The sequence below is a fragment of the Mustela putorius genome, unplaced genomic scaffold (genome assembly GCF_011764305.1).
Source record: "Mustela putorius furo isolate JIRA1106 unplaced genomic scaffold, ASM1176430v1.1 tig00000242_pilon_pilon_pilon, whole genome shotgun sequence".
NCBI lineage: Eukaryota > Metazoa > Chordata > Mammalia > Carnivora > Mustelidae > Mustela > Mustela putorius.
Window position 1 is genome coordinate 12,749,948 of NW_025421325.1, and position 21,528 is coordinate 12,771,475.

The following is a 21,528-nucleotide window of genomic DNA, read 5'->3' on the forward strand; positions in this document are numbered from 1 at the left end:
CATACAAAATATGTGTTAATTAGCTGTTTATGTTATCAGTGGCTTCCAGTCAACAGCAGACTGTTAGTAGGTAAGTTTTGGGTGATCAAAGTTATATGTGGATTTTCTACTGTGCAGGAGGGTCAATACCCCAACCCTTACATTGTTTGAAGTAAGACACATACATGCATAAGACACATACATAAGCCTGCATGGTTGAATACATTGTTACTATTATCATTTTGAACAAACTATTATCTGTTAGATTAAGAATGAGAAAAATAAAAGTTTTTACTTTACAGTTACCTATACCTCTTTCAGTGCTTTTCCTTTCTTTTTATTGATCTGAATTTCTGAACTATTATCTTCCTTCTCTTTATAGAACTTTTAACATTTCTTGCAAGGCAGATCTGCTGGCAACAAATTCCCCAACTTTTTGTTTGAGAAAATATTTATTTCTCCTTCGTTTTTGAAATATAATTTCACAAGGTACAGAATTCTAGGTTGGTGGGTTTTGTTTTGTTTTGTTTTCTCACAAAACCTTAAGTATTTCATGCTCTTCTCTTTTTGCCTCCATAGTTTCTAAGGAGAGTTGGATACAATTCTTATTTCTCTATAGGTAAGATGTTTTTCCCCTCTGGCTTCTTCCAGGAGTTTTTTTTTATCTTTTATGTTCTGTTGTTTGAAAATGATATGCGTAGATGTAAGTATCTTGTTTGTTTTACATTTACCCTGCTCAGGGTTCCCAGAGATTGCTGGATCTGTGCTTTGGTGTCTGACATTGATTTGTGGAAATGAAAATTCTTAGTTGTTCAATATCTCTTCTATTCCATTCCTTCTTCTCCTTCCAGTATTCCCATTACACATATGTTACACCTTTTGTAGTTGTTCCAGTCCTTGGGCATTCTGTTCTGTTCTTTTTTTTTTTTTTTTTCAATCTTTGTTTTTGTTGCTTGTCAATTTTAGATGTTTCTACTGAGAAAACCTTAAGCTCAGAGATTCTTTCCTCAGCCATGACCACTGTACTTATAAACCCATTAAAGACATTCTTCATTTTTTTTTTCAGTGTTTTGGATCTCTAGCATTTCTTTTGGTTCTTTCTTAGGATTTCCATCTTTCTGCTTGCATTGCCCATCTGTTCCTGTATGCTGTCTACTTTATCCATTAGAGCCCTTAGAATATGAATCATGGTTGTCTTAAATTCCTGACCTGATAATAACAAAGCCTGCCACATCTGGTTCTAATGCTTGCTCGCTCTTCAAACTGTGTTTTGCCTTTTAGTATGTCTTGTAACTTTTTCTTGATAGCAGGACATGATGTACTGAGGAAAAAACTTGCTGTAAATAAGCCCTTAATTATGAGGTAGTGGGGTGTAGGAGGAGGGGAAGCATTCTACAGTCCTATGATTAGGTCTCAGTCTTTTTTTTTTTTTAAGATTTTATTTATTTATTTGACAGAGAGAGATCACAAGTAGGCATAGAGGCAGGCAGAGTGAGAGAGAGGAGGAAGCAGGCTCCCTGCTGAGCAGAGAGTCCGATGCAGGACTCGATCCCAGGACCCTGAGATCATGACCTGAGCCGAAGGCAGCAGCTTAACCCACTGAGACACCCAGGTGCCCAGGTCTCAGTCTTTTAGTGAGCCTCTGCCTCTGGATAGTGAACTTCACAAGTGTTTCTAAGTTGTTTTTTTGTTTATTTTCCTCCCCTGTTAGGTGGAACAGGATGGCTAGAGTGGCCTAGAGTTGAGTATTTTTCTTCTCCCTCATGGAAGGCTAGGGTAGACTGGAGTTTGGTATTTCTTTTTCACCAGCTCAGTAAGGGTACCCTAACTGAACACCCTGGCAGATTAGACTTTGGTAAAATAGTTTCTCCTGAGGGCAGCCCTTGTTAAGAAGAACATAGTACTCTGGAGTCCTTCAAAATGGTAATTTCTCCTTTTCGTGCTGGAAGCACTAGGGAATTTTTCTCTGATATTTACTGTGATAACCTGGCCAAATTCCTAGAGATAAATCTCACAATACTATAGGGACTTTCATATGGTTAGGTCCCTCTGGAGTTTTCAGCCCACAGACTTATTTGCAGAGTCTCCAGCAACTCCTCAATTACAGTTCAGATATTCAAACCCTGTTACTGGTTCCTATTGTGGTTTCTGCTGGTGAGTCTCACTCTGGTAAGCTAGGACTACTTATATTCACTTCATCTTTCTAATGTTAGGGGGAGCAGTTTGCCCTGTGTCCTCACCTTTCTTATGAATCCAAGAAGAGTTGTGGATTTTTAATTCTGTTCAGATTTTTACCTGTTGTTAGAATGGAGGGGCATCTTCTAAGCTCCTTATAAGCAGAACCAGAAACTGTAAGTTGAGTTAAACATTTTTATGCCTGGAACTTTCTATAATACACAGCTTGTACTTTTAGAGTCAGAAGGAACCAAGGCTACGCTGAAATTCTAAGGCTATAATTTTTTTCTCAAGGTCTGAAGAGGTATATTTTTTACAACTTTATGGTATATTTTTTTAACAGTTTTGTTGAAAAAAATTTTTTGTTGAGATATAACTTACATATCATAAAATTGACCCACTTTTAGTATACAGTTAATGATTTCAAGTAAATTTATTGAGTTATACAACCATCATCATAATACCATAATCTAGTATTAGAGCATTTTCATTATCCCAGTAAGATTTCTCATGCCCATTTATGGCTAATCTCCTTTTCTGCCCTCAGCCCCAGAAAACCACTAACCTACTTTCTCTATAGATTTGCCTGTATTGGACATTACACTTAAATGGAATCATATACTAGGTGGCCTTTTATGTCTGCCCTCTCTTAGCATAATGTTTTTGTGGTTCATTCACATTGTAGCTATTTTGTTCTTTCTTATTAATGAGCAGTATTCCATTGTATGAATATACCAAATTTTGTTGTCCCTTCACCAGTTGATGGACATAAGTGTTATTTCCCATTTTGGCTATTATAGGTAATGCTGCAGTGAACATTCATGTGCTAGTCTTCGGATATATGTTTTCATTTCTCTTGGGTAAATACCTATATGTGGAATTGTTGAATCCTATGGTGAGTTTATGTTTAACTTAAAAGAAATTGTCAAAGTGTTTTCCAACACTTTCCATTAGCAATCAATGAAGATTCTAGCTTCTCTATATCCTCTCCAACATTTGTTATTATCAGTCTTTGTGGATACAGCCAATCTCATGGATGTGGAGTGGTATCTCAATGGTTTTAATTTACGTTTCCCTAATGACTGATCATGTTGAGTTCTCTGGTATATTTTGATTTTAAAAATAAGAGAAAAAATTTAATTTGATTAAAAATAAATATCAGGGTGCTTGGGTGACACAGTTGGTTAAGCATCCAGCTCTTGGTTCAGCTCAGGTCATGATCTCAGGGTCATGCCCCACACTAGGCTCCATGCTCAGCACAGAATCTGCTTAAGATTCTCTCTCCCTCTCCTTCTGTCCCTCCCATTTGTGTTCTCTCCCCACCTTTAAAAAATAAATAAATCATATATATATATATATATATATATATATATATATATACCTATATATAGGTTTAAAGGAAGAAACAGGCCTTGCTTGGCATAACATGATGCAGTCTCTTCATTAGGAATGAGTCAAGGGAGAGGAACAATTTTTCTCAAATGCTTATTGCTATTTATGCAATTTTATGCTGATAAATTTTTAAAAACAAGATATCTCAAGCTAAAGTCAAAATATAGAGTCCAAAAATTATTTAGTTAAATTCAAGAAAATCCCACTTTTTCATAGCTAAAGTAAAAGCAGGTGGATACGAAGTTTATCCTGCACAATTAGTTCTGATTACTCCATTGGTTGTGAATCTTCAGCCTTCAAAGCTCTGTAAGACTTTTATAAATCCCACAGGCCTGCCAGAGGCTTTAACTAGTTTTATGTCACCCTTCCTTTCAAGAATTATATGTGATAATCAGTAATTAGTAAATGATATGATTCTGTAATATTAAAGTTTTACAGAAAGTTTTTTTGGTGGATTATGGGGGGGAAAGCATGTATGTCCATCATTTCCCCAAACTTTGTCATTTCTCAGAGCTAGAAATATCTCTGTTTTCTTTCGTCCACTTGTGGAGAGGAACACCAGCGAGCCCACGTATGTTGTTGTATGGTTAGCTAGTGACTTTTTTTCTTTGTGAGTTCACAGTTGACAAAATAGAGCCCACAGTGCAACCTGACAGTGGTAGTTTTAATCAGCCTTTTAATTAAGCCTTTTAATTAAGGACATTTACTATTACCCTGATTTTCTAGTGTTTACTCACCTCCCTGTTTCCCCTTCCCAGTCCTAGAATTATAACCAAACTGAGCAATTTTGTTGATGAAAGTAACGATGTTAGTAACATCCAACAAATTCCACCTTTACATATTAAGTCCTTAAATGTTGTGCCAATCCTGATGGAATGCTGCAAGTATTTGGTTTCTAACAGCATGTTGTCAAGAAAGCAAGGGTAGGACTGTGAGCATCAGGACTTCCAGGATCAGAGACCCTCGAGTTTAGTAGTATTCTTTTAGGTCTTCTAATCATGTAGTCCACCTCCTGGGTGTCTGTCATAATATAACACTCAGCCATATTTCTGGTTGAGATTCCTTCTCATAGATTGGGGATGATCTCCTACCTACACATCTCTGAATTCCTTGAAACTCTGGGTTTCTTGAAATGAAGACTCCTGAACACAAAACAATGTTGGAAAGGGAAGACAAACTATTCTTAACCTTTCCTGAGAACTATGGTCTTAAACTGTATGTACACAAAAGAGGAGAATTTAGATCAAAGATTAATAACACTTGACCTAGAGTCCATGGACGTCCTGGAGGGATCCAAGATTGTTGGCTTGCAGAACTCTCTTTTCAGATGTTTTTCTGAAGATAGGGCCCAGAGCTTTCATTAGATTTTTCAAAGTCCCTCAAAAATATGAAGTGTCTTAAAGAGAGAGTTGCTAACCGTTGGGGTTGATGACAGAACAAGCCTTTTCCTGACAGATTTTTAAGAACAAGGCATGTCATGGTCCATTTATTAAGTAAAAATTATTCTATCAATATCAAGTTTCTTGAGTGTGATAACAGTAGGATGGTTATGTAAGAGAACATTCTTACTATTAGGTAAGTGTTGAAGTATTTAAGGATATACTGTTATATCTGTAATGTACTCTCAGAAGTTCAGCAAAGAAGTATATACAAGTATCAGAATAAAGAGATAAGGATAAAGCTACATGTTAACAAATGTGACAAAATATTAAGAACTGAAGAATCTAGGCAAGAGTGAGTGAATATTGATTGTGCTATTCCTTCAACTTCTTTATAGATTAAAAAAAATGAAGTCAATAAAAGAATAAGGTCTTTTTATCTACCTTACTGTCATAATTATAGGTAAAGAAAGAGTGCTGTGACCGTATTTTGTAGATGGCTAAAACCAGACAGAAAAAGATTGGGAAGACCTGCAAGTATCTTCCCAAATCACATTTGAGCCATAAGCAAAAACCGACCTAACAACAGTGCTTTGCCTTCTTCCCATCTCCTCCCCATATAGCCCTGTGCATCCCATAGGCAGACAGCATGGTTCGTTCACACAAGCCCACTGAAATCACTGTGGTCCCCACTATAGTGCTGACTTTTACGTTCACAGGCAAAATCTATTGCAGCCAGCTCCTCGTTGATGTTATGCTTGAACAGTAAGGTGCACACGGGAACAGATGGCATCTTGTGACCTTCTTAATAACAGGCTTGGTTGCCAATGTTCCTCTGTGTCCAGTCTCTGCAGGGAATTTGGAAACTGTTGCCTTACACTTGAATATTTTCTGACAAACTCACTTAACCATTTATTAGACTGGTTCCTAATTTTAAATGGTCAGAGAGAGCAAAACAAAATTCCCAACTCCTGAAAGGAACATTGGCATTTCTTGAGTCTGGGGACCCATTCCTGGGATTCTTTGGGGGCTGTGCTGGCAATCAGTCAGCCTATCTGTCATTTTTAATGTGGTGAGGACATCAATTGCAGGCAAACTGCTTCTCAGGCTATCTAGATTTATTGGTGGCCAATGTGAGACTTTTTTCTTTCTTTCTGTAGTTTAAAAGAAATGCACCTCCACCCCCCCACCCCCCGCCCCCAGCAAGGCATACAAATGAGCCAGGAAACAAACCAGATCTCAGTATCCCAAGATCCTTCTGCTGCGACAGCTTACAACAGGAGTGAATGTGGGAACTCCGAGGTGAGTGAGGCTTGTTCTAAGTGACCCTGTTCCCTGAGTTGCACACCTGGGCAGCCAGTGGCTGCGGAGCTCTGCAGTGGGAGGAGGAGGAAGAAGAATGAGGGCACTAGGGGATTCGGTCCGCTGGCCTGGCCCTGCCTGAGTCCTCGACTATCCCAAAAGGGCAGCTTTCCTCTGGCAACAATGGAAGGCAAACAAGGATGGCCCTAAGAAAAGACAATGAAGACCTTCACACTAAACCTGAGGAGTCTCCTTCCCCCAACAGAACGAATCTTGAAGGGCCGTACCAGGAGCTTGGGAGCCACAAGACACCAACATTACCAAATGGGAGGTCGTTCCCCTGCCTTAGGCCCTACAGGTACCACTTATCTCTCTCCTCTCTCCCTCTCATCCGCAATCATGCTTCCCATATCTTGTTTATACTACTGCATGTGTATTTTCAGATTTGGGGTTTGCCTAGCTGTATCTCTTTCAATCCACTGCCGATCTGGGGTGGGGGATGGAGGAGTGTATATAACTAAAATCGTGTATACACGCAACAGTACCAGGTGCTATTTATTTACTCAATTTTTAAGGTATTACAATTTTATGTGGCACAACACAGGATTCTAAAGGCTGTCATTGGAAATAAGTTCTTGGAAGTTTGCTTCTGTAAAAACTACATTCTGATTTTTAAAAGCATTTTGTAAACTCCCTTTTGGAAGACAAATTCCAAATAAGAAACTGCCTGTATGAGAAATATGTTGTGGGGAAAGTCTACAGTGGAAAGTCCATAAAAACCACTGTTCGACACAACATAGGGCATCTGGTTTATGTTGAGCCCTGTCCCAGGTGCTGGAGATACAGAAGCAAATAACACAGACAAGTCTCTGACCTCTTAAAGCTTATGTTCTAGAAAAGGAAAGAGAAAATAAACCAGTAAACTAATACAATAGTGCATAGAAAGCAAGCAAGACACCAAGATAGAAATTAAAAGGGAAAGAGTATGAATAATTTACTTTAAATATGGTGGGCTGTGAAGACCCATCTGAAGAAGTGACATTTAAATTCACACCTGAAGAATACAGCTCAGCATAGCTGGGATAATTGCATTCCAATGAAGAGAATGTATGTGCAAAGGCCCCGAGGTAGGAAATGGCTTAGCATTTTCAAGTTGCTAACAGCAGCTAATGTAACTGGAACAGCAGGTGAGCAAAAAGGAGGAACCATGTAATGAAACCAGAAAGATAGGCAGGGTCCCATTCATGTAAGACCTCAGAGGTTTTAGTAAGGAATTGGAATTTTATCACAAGTGTGATCAGAAACACCTGATATCATCCTGTTTATGCTTTAAGCTCTCCATGTGTGAAGACATGGCATATAGGGTAGTCTAGTGACTTCTTTCTGCTTTTAGAAATCTTCCAAGGTTTAGAGAAGGCTTCACAGAATAAAAGTGGAAGGAAAAGAATAGGTAAAAAAAGAAGGACATTAAACATGGATACAAATACTCTTGAACTAACACAACAAACTGTCATCATGGTGCCCTTTTAAAATATTAATGTTCTCCTAAACCCTTCCTTATAAAAGGCCATATACCATACAAACAGTTCCTGTTCAGAGAGCTGCTTCAGGAACTTGGAATTTGTTATCTGTGGTCAAGGAAATATCACAAGGAGATTTCACACATGTCACATCTGGGTCATATTATTATATCTCCCGGAATGGCAAGAATCAAGGAGGCCAGTGTACCCTTTTCCAAGAGTAACTTGGGCACATCCTAGAGGGATTCAGGGGTGGGGACACAGGTGTGGTGCTAAGAACAAGAGAAGGTAAAGAGAGAGCTGGTGAGTGCTGCCTTATAGTCTGTATTCCACCACAGAATAAATTGCTCCTGCTGGAGAGAAGTTTTAATTAAAAAATAATTGCTAGTATCTGCCTTAGAATGTAAATGGAGAGAAAGTTGAACCATTTAACCATTTCTGTTTGTTGTACTGCCATTTTATAATGTCTGATCTTTATTTGTTGAACCCAGAAATAAGCCCACACAAAATAGATGATCAGTTTATAACAAAGAAGCCAAAAGAAAAAAGTACAATATCTTCAATAAACGTTGTTGGGAAAACTGGACAACCACACACAAGAGAATAAAACTAGACCACTCTCTTACATCATACTCAAAAATTACCTCACAATGGATTAAGGACTTGAATGTAGAACCTAAAGTCATAAAATTCTTAGGTGAAAACATAGGTAGTATGCTCCTTGACATGGGTCCTAGTGATGCTTTTTGGATCTGATTCTAAAGGCAAGAGAAGCAAAGGCAAAAATAAGCAAATGGGACCACATCAAACTTAAAAGCTTTTGCACAGTGAAGGAAGCTGTCAACAAAACAAAAAGGCAGCCTCCTAAATGGGAGAAAATATTTGCAAATGATATATCCAATAACCAATCAATATCCAAAAGACATAAAGAACTCATGCAACTTAACAACAACAAACAACAAACTCAAACAACAAAACTCAAACTCAATTAAAAAATGGGCAGAGAATTTGAATAGACATTTTCCAAGGAAGACATACAGATAACCAACATATACATGAAAAGATGCTCAACATCACACTTATCAGGGAAAAGCAGAGCAAAACAATAATGAGATATCACCTCATACCTATTAGAATGGTCATCATCAAAAAGACAGAATAACAAGTATTGGCAAGGTTGTAGAGAAAAGGGAACACTTGTGTACTGTTAGTGGGAATGTAAATTGGTGCAGTCACTATGAAAGCCAGGATGGATATTCTTCAAATAATTAAAAATATACTACCACATGATCCAGCAATTCCACATCTGGGTATTTGTCTGAAGAACAATGAAAACACATATCTGAAAAGATTTATGCACACCTATGTCCATTGTAGCAGCATTTATAATAGCCAGGATATGGAAACGACCTAAGCATCCATTGATTGATTACCCATTGAGTGGATAAAGAAGATGTGGATATAGTGGATACTAAGATATAGTGGATACTACTCAGCCATAAGACAGTGAAATCTTGCCACTTGTGACAACATGGATGCTAAATGAAATAAGTCAGATGGAGAAAACCAAATACCGTATGATTTCACCTCTGTGTGCAATCTAAAAAACAAAACAGACAAAGCAAAACAAAAACCAACTCGGGACGCCTGGGTGGCTCAGTTGGTTAAGCGGCTGCCTTCGGCTCAGGTCATGATCCCAGCGTCCTGGGATCGAGTCCTGCATCGGGCTCCTTGCTCAGCAGGGAGCCTTTTCCCTCTGTCTCTGCTGCCCCTCTGCCTGCCTACACACACACACACACTCTCTCTCTCTCTCTGACAAATAAATAAATAAATAAAATCTTTAAAAAAAAACAAAAACAAACTTATAGATACAGAGAATAGATTGGCGGTTACCAGAGAGGAAGGGAAATGGGGGTGGGCAAAATGAATAAAGGGGCTCAACTGTACGGTGATAAGAGATAACTAGGCATATGATGGTGATCTCGTTGTAGTATACACAAATATATCGAATTATAATGTTGTACACCTGAAACTTACACTCCAATTATATGCCAATTTTACTTCAATAAGAAAAAAAAAAGGTTTTAACTTCCAGTAGCTATCACCTTGTTTTTCTTTGAACATGAGAGACAAGTATGTAATGGACCATAGGGAAAGCCATAACCTAATCAAACACTTGCAAAGAAAACTATTGGTAATGCAAAAGGAAAACCACCTTAGTGCAGGTAGAACAAATAAGAGCGAAGAACTCTTTGAAAGGCAGTTGTGAAAAAGAATTTGAGGGGCACTTGAGTAGCTCAGTGAGTTAAGCCTCTGCCTTTGGCTCAGGTCATGATCCCAGGGTCCTGGGATTGAGTCCCGCATTGGGCTCTCTGCTCAGTGAGGAGCCTGCTTCCTCCTCTCTCTCTCTGCCTGCCGTTGCCCTCTTGTGATCTCTATCAAATAAATAAATTAAATCTTAAAAAAAATGAATTTGAGAATATATTTCCTATGATGATCACAAATTGCACTTAAGAACAGCCCATCTGATTTGCATCTACGAAGGGATGTGTGTCTCCAAAGAGACAATCAACAGAGCCATGTTCACTTGACTTCATGTTTTAACTCCCACTGTGAGGGGCTTTTGGCACACTTGGTAAACCAAAAATTAAGTGTGAAAATTGAGAAGAAATACAAGAAGAAGTTATAACAAGAAGTTATTGCTCGGCCAAGTTAAGTAACTCTACCTTGACGTAGAGAGGAGTTGTCAGTTAAGTTAAAATGACCGTGGGAGGAGAGTGAAAAAGGCAACACGGACTAAGTCCCTTAAGAAATCATCATCATGGGGCGCCTGGGTGGCTCAGTGGGTTGTGCCGCTGCCTTCGGCTCAGGTCATGATCTCAGGGTCCTGGGATTGAGTCCCGCATCAGGCTCTCTGCTCGACGGGGAGCCTGCTTCCCTCTCTCTCTCTCTCTCTGCCTGCCTCTCCGTCTACTTGTGATCTCTCTCTGTCAAATAAATAAAATCTTAAAAAAAAAAAAAAAAAAACAAGAAAGAAATCATCATCATGGGAGCGCCTGGGTGGCCCAGTCAGGTGGGTGGTTGCCTTCAGCTCAGGTCATGAACCCAGGGTCCTGGGATCAAGTTCCATGTTGGGCTCCCTGCTCTGCGGGAAGCCTGTTTCTCTCTCTCTGCCACTCCCTCCTGCTCTGCTCTCTTGCTATCTCTCTCTCTCAAATAAATAAATAAAATCTTAAAAAAAAAAAAAGTCATTATCATGACTTTCCTCCTCTACCTTTCCTCCTATCAGCATTGTACCATACCAGTAGGAGAGGAGGTAGGAAAATACAGCAATACTATCAGGTAGGAAATGATTGCTTTTGCTGCTCATGTTATCACCGTTCAAGAACTTCCACCCATCCAGCTCTGGGACTGCTCCCTACTGGCACTCACGGGCCACTGGTGATTAGCATGGTTAATCAGCATTCTGAAGGGCACAGCTATCAGTATAAATGCAATAGGCCCGGACTCTGTGCCACTCAGATCAGATGCACTGTCACCTTAACTTACTATGAAGGACGTAATTGGGCTGTTTAATTCCCTGTGCCCTAGCTCAGACTTGTCTCCCAGCTCTGCAGTATGTTTTAACTTTATGTTCATTACTGCAAAGGGGAGAAAAGAAAGTCTTTCTTGATTTTAACAATTGCACAAATGGTTAGCTGCCCTGTCCACTTGCCTCAACAAACCACAGAAGAGCACAGAAAACCCACTTAAATATACTATTCCGATAAAGCCAGATTTTACTAGGAAAGCCAGCAGAAGACTGATTGTCCCAGGTGGTCATTAAAAACTTTTATTTCCATTATTTAGGAAAACCCCATAAGGCTGCGGAATACTTCATTTTACCATCCCTTCTCCCTGCAACACATGCCTGCATGTTAAATCTTTAAATAGAACAGCAAACCAATGACCAGAATATTGTATAAAGTGCTAAAAAGTCCTAATTTGAGATTTTAATCATGAGTCTTATTAAACCTTCAAAGATGGAACCCTGAGAGGTAGAAGTTATATGGGAAAAATCTATCATGTTTCTTCCTCAAAAGCAGCATGTGTGGTGGTTGACCAGTTGTTCCTTTCCATAGTATACCGTTGTTACCAGAAAGCGGCTGCCCAGTCCAGTAACCCACTTCTGAACTCTCTGGAATCTTGGTGGAGCCTTGTGGCTACTTGTGCCGTTGGAATGTGAGCACGAGAGCTGTGTGTCATTTCCAGGCTGAAGTGGTAAGAAAGCAGGTGTGCCTTCCCTAACAAAGGACTCTGGTATGCCAGGGGATGGTGGAACCCCAAGATAAAGGGCATCTGTGTCCCTGAATCATCATGAACATCTGCCCCCGAAACCCCCACCATGGCCTTTATGGGAAGAAAAAAATGAACTTTTATTGTGTTAAGCAACTGGAATTTGAGATGTGTATTATAGCAGCTAATGTTATTCTAATTTAACTAAAACAGGGTGGAGGTGGTTGTAGGTTAGTAAATACAGTTTCCTAGGTGGTAGTTTATAGCTTTGGTTTCTCGTCTTCATTTTTGGATGTACCCAGTAAAGGTCAGATGACATTACCTAAAGCTCCAAACTCTGGCAGAAGTAACATTCGGGAACTCATATGGACGAGGACATTTGGGCCCTGGAATAATTCATTTTTATAAGAGTGACAGATCCAGAGGGCAACATACTTGTTTTCTTGCTAAAGACATCTTGCCTTTACTAGGCAAATTGAAACAAAAAGACTACAGTCAAGAACCTACAAATTACAGGGTTCCTGGGTGGCTCAGTGGGTTAAAGCCTCTGCCTTCATCTCAGGTCATGATCCCAGTGTCCTGGGATAGTGCCCTGCATTGGGCTCTCTGCTCAGCGGGGAGCCTGCTTCCTCCTCTCTCTCTGCCTATGTCTCTGCCTACTTGTGATCTCTGTCTGTCAAATAAATAAATAAAACCTTAAAAAAAAAACAAAAACCTACAAGTTACAAGGACAGCAACCCTGGCAAAAAGGCTGTGCTCACGACGGACTGTTGTACTCACTCTTCGCATCTGTAGTCTCCCGGGAGCCAGCTCTGCAGACCGTGGGACTGAAGGCAGAATTTGGTGATGATATCCTGAAGCAAGTAGAAGAAACAAGTTATGAGTTTCTGGGTCTAGAAGCCACAGCCTATGGATGTGGAGGGCTTTACACTCATCTTCTCATTTGACTTTGTAAAACTTTTGCTTCCTCTCCTGTCCTCTTTCCATGCTCCCAAACCATAACCTCCAACTCCCGTGAAATCAACCCCACTTGGACTTTCTCATCATCCTTAGTGATTTGTTTGTTCCGTTTTGTCATAAAAGGGTAAAGTGTTCAGTTTTTATACATGAAAAGCTCAAACATTAAGTTCATAATTGTCTTAGCAGGATTTGTGAGTCTTTCTCCAGGGAGTTGTTTTCAGAATAAGCAAAGTGCTATGAATGGAACAGGAAATATCACAGCCAGTGTGTTGGATTTCCCAAGAAAGTGTCAAACTGAATAGCAGAGGAGTAATTCAGGAACTTACAGATGCTGTGTCTTTCCTTCGAAACACATCTCTATCTCTGTTTCCCCAAATCCAGATACAATACTTTTTTAAGGCAAGGAGGGTCTTGCTGGGAAGCACAGTCATTTTGTATGGCATGGACAGTCCCCAGTTTCCAGCATGCAGCACATTGTTTCCAGACCATGATTAGGGGGACAAGAGGGTCTCCAAGCTCCAGGGACCTGGAACTGTGTGTGGGAGTTAGGGAAAGAGCGGAATTGATGTCAGCCTAGGGAGTCTCAAAATGCTCCTAGACATGCATTCGGCCAGCAAACTAGCCCTAATAATCATGGAGATGAGGGCTGCTAACCCACTGTGCTTCTTTCTTTCCATCCTACAACAGCTGATGAGTCAACAGAGGGTATTAATTTTAAAATGCAGATTCCTGAGCCTGTTCCCAGTAATTAATTTTTAATAGGTTTAGGGCAGGTGGTCAAATACAGGTAGGCAGTGGACCAGTTTACTGACTTCATCATCTATCATCTTTGCTTCTCTTTATACATTTTTTCACCTAAGCAGACATACCCAAACACTACAATTTGGGCATATATTCATTTGTTCATATTCATTGACATTGTGTGGACATACCGCTGTCTGTCCATTCTGCTCTATAGTGCTAATTCTACCTTTTTTTTTGTTTTTGTTTTTCATATGTACCATTTTCATTGCTACTTCTTTTTTTATTATTTATTTTTTATTTTTTAAAATTTATTTATTTTCAGCATAACAGCATCATTATTTTTTCACCACACCCAGTGCTCCATGCAATCCATGCCCTCTGTAATTCTACCTTTTGACCTTTTAACTTTTACTATTATGAAAAATGCTGCTAGAAACATATTTGTGGGGTGCCTGGGTGGCTCAGTGGGTTAAGCCGCTGCCTTCGGCTCGGGTCATGATCCCAGGGTCCTGGGATCGAGCCCCGCATCGGGCTCTCTGCTCAGCGGGGAGCCTGCTTCCTCCTCTCTCTCTGCCTGCCTCTCTGCCTGCTTGTCATCTCTCTCTGTCAAATAAACAAACAAATAAATAAATAAATAAAAATATTTGCACGTACATGTCTCTTGGTGCACATGTGAATTGCATTTCAGCTGTGTATACACTTAGAAGTGGAATTGAGTTGCATCACTAAGTTTTAGGGTTACCCGTAGCATCAACTTTAGATGAGATCAAACTGGTTTTCTTTCCTTTCTTTTTTTTTTTCAAGTAGGCTCCACATCCAGTGTGGCATATTTGGTGGTGTATTTTGTTCCCAGAACCTCTTAATTTTAAGGTAGTTCAATTTATCTAACTTCTTCTTTGTGCTTAGTGCTTTCTGTGTTCTGTTGAAGAAATCTTTGCCAATCTCAAGATCATCACGAAATCCTCTGTCATCTAATGTCTTTGTCTAATGGTTATTGTTCGGCCTTTCATGCTTAGATCATTAATTCATTTGGAATTAATCTACCTAGAATTGAAAACATAGATTTTCTCTACTGTTCTGCCACCTTCTTCATAAATAAGTGTCCATATATGCACAGGTCTTTTTCTGGGCTCCTTATTCTGTTACATCGATCTATTTTCTATCCTTGTGCTATAATGCCATCTTGCTTTAATTACTGAAGCTCTATAGTAAGTTTTGTTATCTGTAAAAATCCCTCTAACCTTGTTCTCTTTTGAGAGTGTCCTGGCTATTTCCTGGCCTTGAATCATCTTACCAAGTTCCACAAAAACACCTATTGGAATTGCATTGAATCTACAGATCAATTTGTGAAGCAAGAATATTTTTATAACTTTCAGTCATCCAGTCCAAGAACATGGTTTATCTCTCCATTTACTTAGATCATCATTATTTTCTCTCAGTAATGTTTTATAGTTTTCGGTGTGGAGATCTTGCACATCTTTGATTACATTAATTCTTAGAAATTTGACATACTTTAACAATATAAGTGGCATTTAAAAAAAATCATTTTAAAACTGTTACTTTTAGTCACTAATTTTCTTTCCTGTTTTAATTTAAACAGGTATGCAATGTCCGTATTGTTATCCTTTATAAAATTCATTTCCACATCCCTTCGTTGTAGAAACATGTCTCCTCTCTGTTCCACCGGTATTAGTTTTACATGGCTGCTAGAACAAACAAATCCACCCTATTTGTCTTGTGGCTTTCAGGAAGGCCTGCTCGGTGCCTTCTCATTCAGAAGCATGGTGCAATGTGCTGCTGCTTTTTCATAAAGGGATTTGTCTCTATAAGGACACCCTAGGTCAATGCTTGCTTCCCAGTCTCAACCTTGGATTCCCATGTGGCCTCACTGTTGCTCAGGAGGGATACAAGCCTCCCCAAAGATAAACACTGTGGTAATTCTGACTGGGCCTTGCAGAATAATCCCGACGTATTTGGAAAGCAATGATTTTCCTAAAGACCTAAGGTCAGTCCTTGAAAATGTTCCACATGCTCTTGAAAACAATGTATATTCTTTGGTTCATGGGTTCATGACTCTAGATATGTCACACAGGGCAAGTGTCTTGATCATGTTCAGATTTGGTGTGTTCTTGCTGATTATTTGGTTGTTCCACCAGTTATCGAGAGAAGTGACTTAAAATGTTCAATTATGATTGTGTATTTGCTTATTCCTCCTTTGAGCTCCTCCGGTGTTACCCTTCATAAATAAAAATTTAACTTGTAAACACTTTTAGATTAACAAAATTATTGTGAAGATAGTACAGAGAGTTCTCATATACTCCCCACCCAGTTACCCCTATTATTAGCATCATACATTAGAATGCTATATTTGTAATAATAAACCAATATTGACACATTATTTTTTAAAATTTTGTTTTATTTTTTTCCGTGTTCCAGAATTCATTGTTTATGTACCACACCCAGTGCTCCTTGCAATACGTGCCCTCTGTAATACCCACCACCAGGCTTGCCCAACCCCCCACAGCCCTCCCCTCCAAAACCCTGTTTGTTTCTCAGAGTCCACAGTCTCTCACAGTTCCTCTCCCCCTCCGATTTTCCCCAACAGCCTTCTCCTCTCCTTCTCCCAATGTCCTCTGTGTTATTCCTTATGCTCCACAAGTAAGTGAAACCATATGATAATTGACTCTCTCTTCTTGACTTATTTCACTCAGCACAATCTCCTCCAGTCCTGTCCATGTTGGTACAGAAGTTGGGTGTTCATCCTTTCTGATGGAGGCATAATATTCCATTGTATATTGACACATTATTAACGAGAGTCCATACTTATTCAGATGTCCTCAGTATTTTCCCTAATGCCCTTTTTCTGTTCCAGGATCCCATCTAGGATATGACATTACATTTAGTCATCACATCTTCTTAGGTTAGTCCTACTAGTGATAGTCTCTTGGACTCCTTGGTTTGATGACCTTGACAATGTTGACGATCCCTGGTCAGGTATTTTGTAGAATGTCTCTCTATTGGGAATTATCTAATGTTTTTCTCATGATTAGTTGAGGGTAATTATTTTGAGGGAGAAAACCATAGAGGTAAAGCACTATTTCATACCAAGGTTAAACACTATCAGTATGAATTATCATTGTTGATATGAATTAAACTTGGTCAGCTGGCTTGACCAAGTAATTGTCAGGCTTCCCCCCTTTTCACTTTCTGTATTCAGTGGAAGAAAGTCACTATGCACAGCTCCCACCTAAGTGGTCATGAGTTATTCTCCACCTCTTTGAGTATAATGTAGCTGCATGAATTATGAAAATGTTTTGCGAGGAAGATGTGTCCTTTCCCCCCTTATTAATGAATTTACTCAATCATTCATTTGTAATACTATGAACCTGTGGGTTATTTTATACTTTGGGCCAATACTACTTCCTTTTGTTACACAGATCTTCAGCTTCAGTCACTGGGAGATCTTTCAGATGCCTCCATCATTGTTTTTGTTGTTGTTGCTGTTCTGTTTTGTTGGACACTTTCTTCCTTTCTGGCACTATAAGATACTCCAAATTCATATTGTATATCTCCTCCACCAGTCTGAGAATCAGCATTTCTCCTAGAAACTCTGGCGCTGTTACTGGAGAATAGCCCTGGAAGCCAAAATCTGCGTACTCGGTGTGCTTGCTGTTACCAAGTGTTGCTCCTGGACCCTCTCAGCTGATGGCCCATGCTGATATGGGCTGCAGGTAGGGACTTTGCTCCAAAGAGTAAGGAAGTACCTGTGTCCATACTAACCTGTGTATATGCACAAACCGTTAAGTGTTTCTTTACGTAGCCATCTATATTTATAGTAAGCTATGCATGAATTCTGCATGAATGTTGACGCATTCAATTCTAATCCATTACCACAGGGCTCACTCTTACCCCTTCTCTGTTCATCATTAACCTCCCACTCCCAACAACAGCCTCGCCCCCATCATCTACCGTCTATCTGCTTAATTGTTCCATTCCAGTATATGTACAGTGGTTTCAGAATTGTTACCTGTCCCCCCTGGGAAACAACTTTATCAACCAGAGTTCAGTGGTTATGGACTGTCACTCTAGTTTTAGTCTTACTACATTTCTAAAGTTACTAAGAGCAGCACTTTATTCCTTCGGTAAGCTTGATTCCTACTTTTGTAATACACATTTATATTCCTTTGTCGCATTTTATGTGCTATCCTGGGAACCCTCTCACCTCCTAAATAATTTTTTAAAATTTATATATATTAAATTTGACTCTCTGTTCTGTAAAGTACTATGGGTTTTCACAAAAACTTAGTGTATCATACAGAATAGTTTCACTGGCTTAAAAAATCCTTGTTCTTCACCTACTCAGCACTCTCCCATCCCCTGTCAACCGCTGATCCATTTACTGTCTTAGTTTTGCTTTTCTAAATTATCATATAGTTGAATATGTAATACTTGACGGTCCGACCAGCTTCTTTCATTTGGGGCTAGGGAGCTAAGATTCGCCCATGTCTTTAATTACAGAAAGAAAGTGTGGGGGCGGCTCCTGGTTGGCTCAGTCAATAGAGCATCGGACTCCTGATCTCAGGGCCACAAGTTGGGTCCCCACATTGGGCATGGAGCCTACTTAAAAAAAAAACAGAGATCCATCCATGACCTTTGTGGCTTAATGCCTCATTTCCTTTTATTGCTGAATAATATTCCACTACATGAATGTGACACAGGGTTTTTTTTTTTTTTTTTAATTTATTCACCTATTGAAGGACATTTTTTTTCCTTCTACTTTGGGGCAATAATGAATAAAACAGTGTTGACATTCATGTGCAGGTTTTCATGTTGATCTAGGTTTGCAAATCAGTTATAGGTAAGTATCTAGGAACACACTGCTAGATCACTAGTAAGACTATGTTTAGCTTTGTAAGAAAGTGCCACCCCTCTTTGTTTCTATTGAGGTTCCCAATTTGTTTCCTTCAAACACAAATGGCTTGTTTCCCTGGGGACTGTTTCCTTCTCCAGACTATATGCTCCATGAAGACGAGTGCCCTATAGATGCTTCCATCACTGATGTAGCCCCAGCACCTATCCAAAAGACCTTATGTAGTGGGATAAATATATGATTAATATCATATATGATTAGTGGATAAATGAAAGAACAATTTAATAAATAAACAGAGCATCAAGACTTAAAACTTTATACTGAGCCATATTCCTGTCTCGGAAATTCCAAAGTGCCATTTTTTTTTTTGTAAAGATTAATTTATTTATTTATACTGAGAGAGAGAGAGAGTGAGAGAGGGAACATTAGCAGGGGGAAATGGGAGAGGGAGAGGCAGGCCTGCCACTGAGCAGCAGCCCGATGTAGAACTCGATCCCAGGACCCTGAGATCATGACCTGAGCCAAAGGCAGATGCGTAACCAACTAAGCCACCCAGGTGTCCCTCTTTTTTTTTTTTTTCTTCCTGATTGAAGCAGAGTTGACATACAATGTTACATTAGTTTCAGATGTCAAAATGCAGCTCTTATTTTAAGTTTGGCAGATAAGTGGGATTGATACTGACAGTCTAAGTTCTGTAATGCATTAATCTCCATTCTCCCAGTGCAGGATCCTTCTTTTTCATGTTGATGAATTTAACATATTTGCTGTTAAAACTGACCCAGAGCCAAATGATTAAGACTTCTCCCAGATTTCTTCTGTCTTGCACTATATGGGTATTCAATGTATGTGGTGAATAGATAAGGTGAATAAAACGTATCGTGTTTTATACACCTTAATGTTTTCCCAACTTAACACATTTTAAATAATCACTCACTTTATATTTTACTCGATAATCCCCCTTGGGCCACTTTGATTTTATAGCAGTGTGAAAATGTCTGCTTATAGCCTTACAAAATTTTAATCAAAAAATTTTTTTCAGAACTGAAGATATTTGCCTTAGGGCTAAAATTAACCAAGACAAAAATTAAGAACAAAAGCAAATTTAGAATATAATCAGTGTTTTAAAAATGAGCTCAATCTGCCCTTCGTCTTCATTTATGACACTGACTGGCTTCTTACCCTATAATAGAATAAGCTGTAGTTGTGCCAAGATTATATTTACATTTCTGAGGTCCCAGAAAACACACCTCGCAAGCTTGGGGTCTCCTGTGGTTTGCAGTGTCACAGGGGACACTGGTTGGAAGGATGCATGTAACGATCACAGTCTGAACAGGACACAAATTCAGAGTTCGGAGCATTTTCACCAGCTGCCATATTTTTGCACTTTTTGAGTGATAACGTATTTTTTTCTACTCTCGTGAGTGGGTCTGTTTGGATACCAGATTTCGAACACTATTTTCAGAGAGGACCCCGGCTATGCTGAAAGAGTCCCCCTAATTGGCCAAAAGATACCTCAAAATTCACAGAATTAGCAAAGGGAGTTCCACAATTAATTGAAGTGTCAACATATTTGAGAGCTATTAAAAATGAAGACTAGAGTTGGTTGGAATAAACTCGACAAGGCATGCAACAGAAAAGTCATTCTGAAACATTTCAGCATTTAAACGCAATTTTGATGATTTGGAAAGACCTGGAAGGCAATATAATTAATAATTATTAGGGTACTATTTGAGTTATTACTCACATCTCAAGTTGGAGCCAAAAACCCAATTGATTTTCAAATGAATTTCCAGAATTTGGACAAGATATTAGGCAATTAATATCCAGAGGGACATATTTCATAACAAGTCCTCATATTTTTCTACACGTCTACTGGCGCCTTCACTGGGCTATTTGTGGTTCTCTGATAATGCTTGGAATTAAAGTCTTTTTGCCTTTGTGCATATTCTCCTGTCCATGCACGATGCTCTTCCTTTCCCTACCTAAGCCAGCTCAGAGGAAACCTGCTTTACTGAGATCTTTCCAGAAACCCAGTCTCCCTTCCCCCACCACAGACACTGATAAAATCTCCTTCCTTTGCAACTCCTTATTTCTATAGTTTCAGGTACCATATTAAGCAAATTAATCTTTTCTGTGAGCCTATCATAAGACTTAGCTTAAAGTGAACGTTCAGAAAATGTCTTTCGGGCCCTCACCACTTGCCTTTACTGACGGACAATACAAGGTAGGGAAAGAGAAGGATTTAGTCCACTTTCTTCCTGCTCTGGGGGAATTTTTAAACTTCTGAAAGTGGAAAAACTAGACCAAAAACTAAGGAGAAATTCTCAGACTCACCTCTTTGCCAAACAGAGAATACAAAATACCTACAATTGAATAAAATACTCAAAGTTTTATATTTTCAAGAGTAGGTAGTTATATAGAATGTTAGGACTAAAAGAGAATATAATCATAATTTCAGCTGGTAACTGACATTTAGCTCTTCTTCCCGCTGACATTTACACAGGAAAAAATACAGAGTTAAAGTCTACAATACCCTCTTCCTCCTGAGAGCATTCTTGTCTATTTATAGTGACATAACCAGGTGCAGATTACAAAGATCTTACTGGTTACACTCAGGCCGATGCCGTCCTGCTTTAAAAGAAAATCGGCTGCTGGCGGACTCATCCAGTTGCTTTTTCCGGTAACTGCCTGTGTATGTTGTTATGGAAGAGTCTGACCACCTCGTTTCCTTCTGCCAAGACGCTCCAGCCTCGCGTCTGATCAGATCGAACTCTCGAGAGCTGAGAGGGCTAAAGGGCAGAACGATTTGTGGAGTCAAGTAGAAGAAGTGCGACATGGCTCTGGATGCCAGCTTCTCAAGCCCTCTGCATGATGGACAATTAATTTCCTTTTGGTCGCAAGAGGTAATTGACGGGGCTCACCAAACTTTGTA

The 21,528-nt window shown here is 39.4% G+C and overlaps 1 protein-coding gene across 1 annotated transcript in view; it reads right to left on the reverse strand.

The window, feature by feature from the left end:
* Positions 1 to 21,528, reverse strand: part of CUNH4orf51 (chromosome unknown C4orf51 homolog) — a 32,928-nt gene extending 11,400 nt beyond the window's left edge. The window contains exons 1-2 of the mRNA XM_004758006.3: positions 21,200 to 21,528; positions 12,803 to 12,876 (exon numbers count right to left, since the gene is read on the reverse strand). Of these exons, the coding sequence (XP_004758063.1) occupies positions 12,803 to 12,876; positions 21,200 to 21,432 (307 nt within the window). The 5' untranslated portion in view covers positions 21,433 to 21,528. The remainder of the gene's footprint in view (positions 1 to 12,802; positions 12,877 to 21,199) is intronic.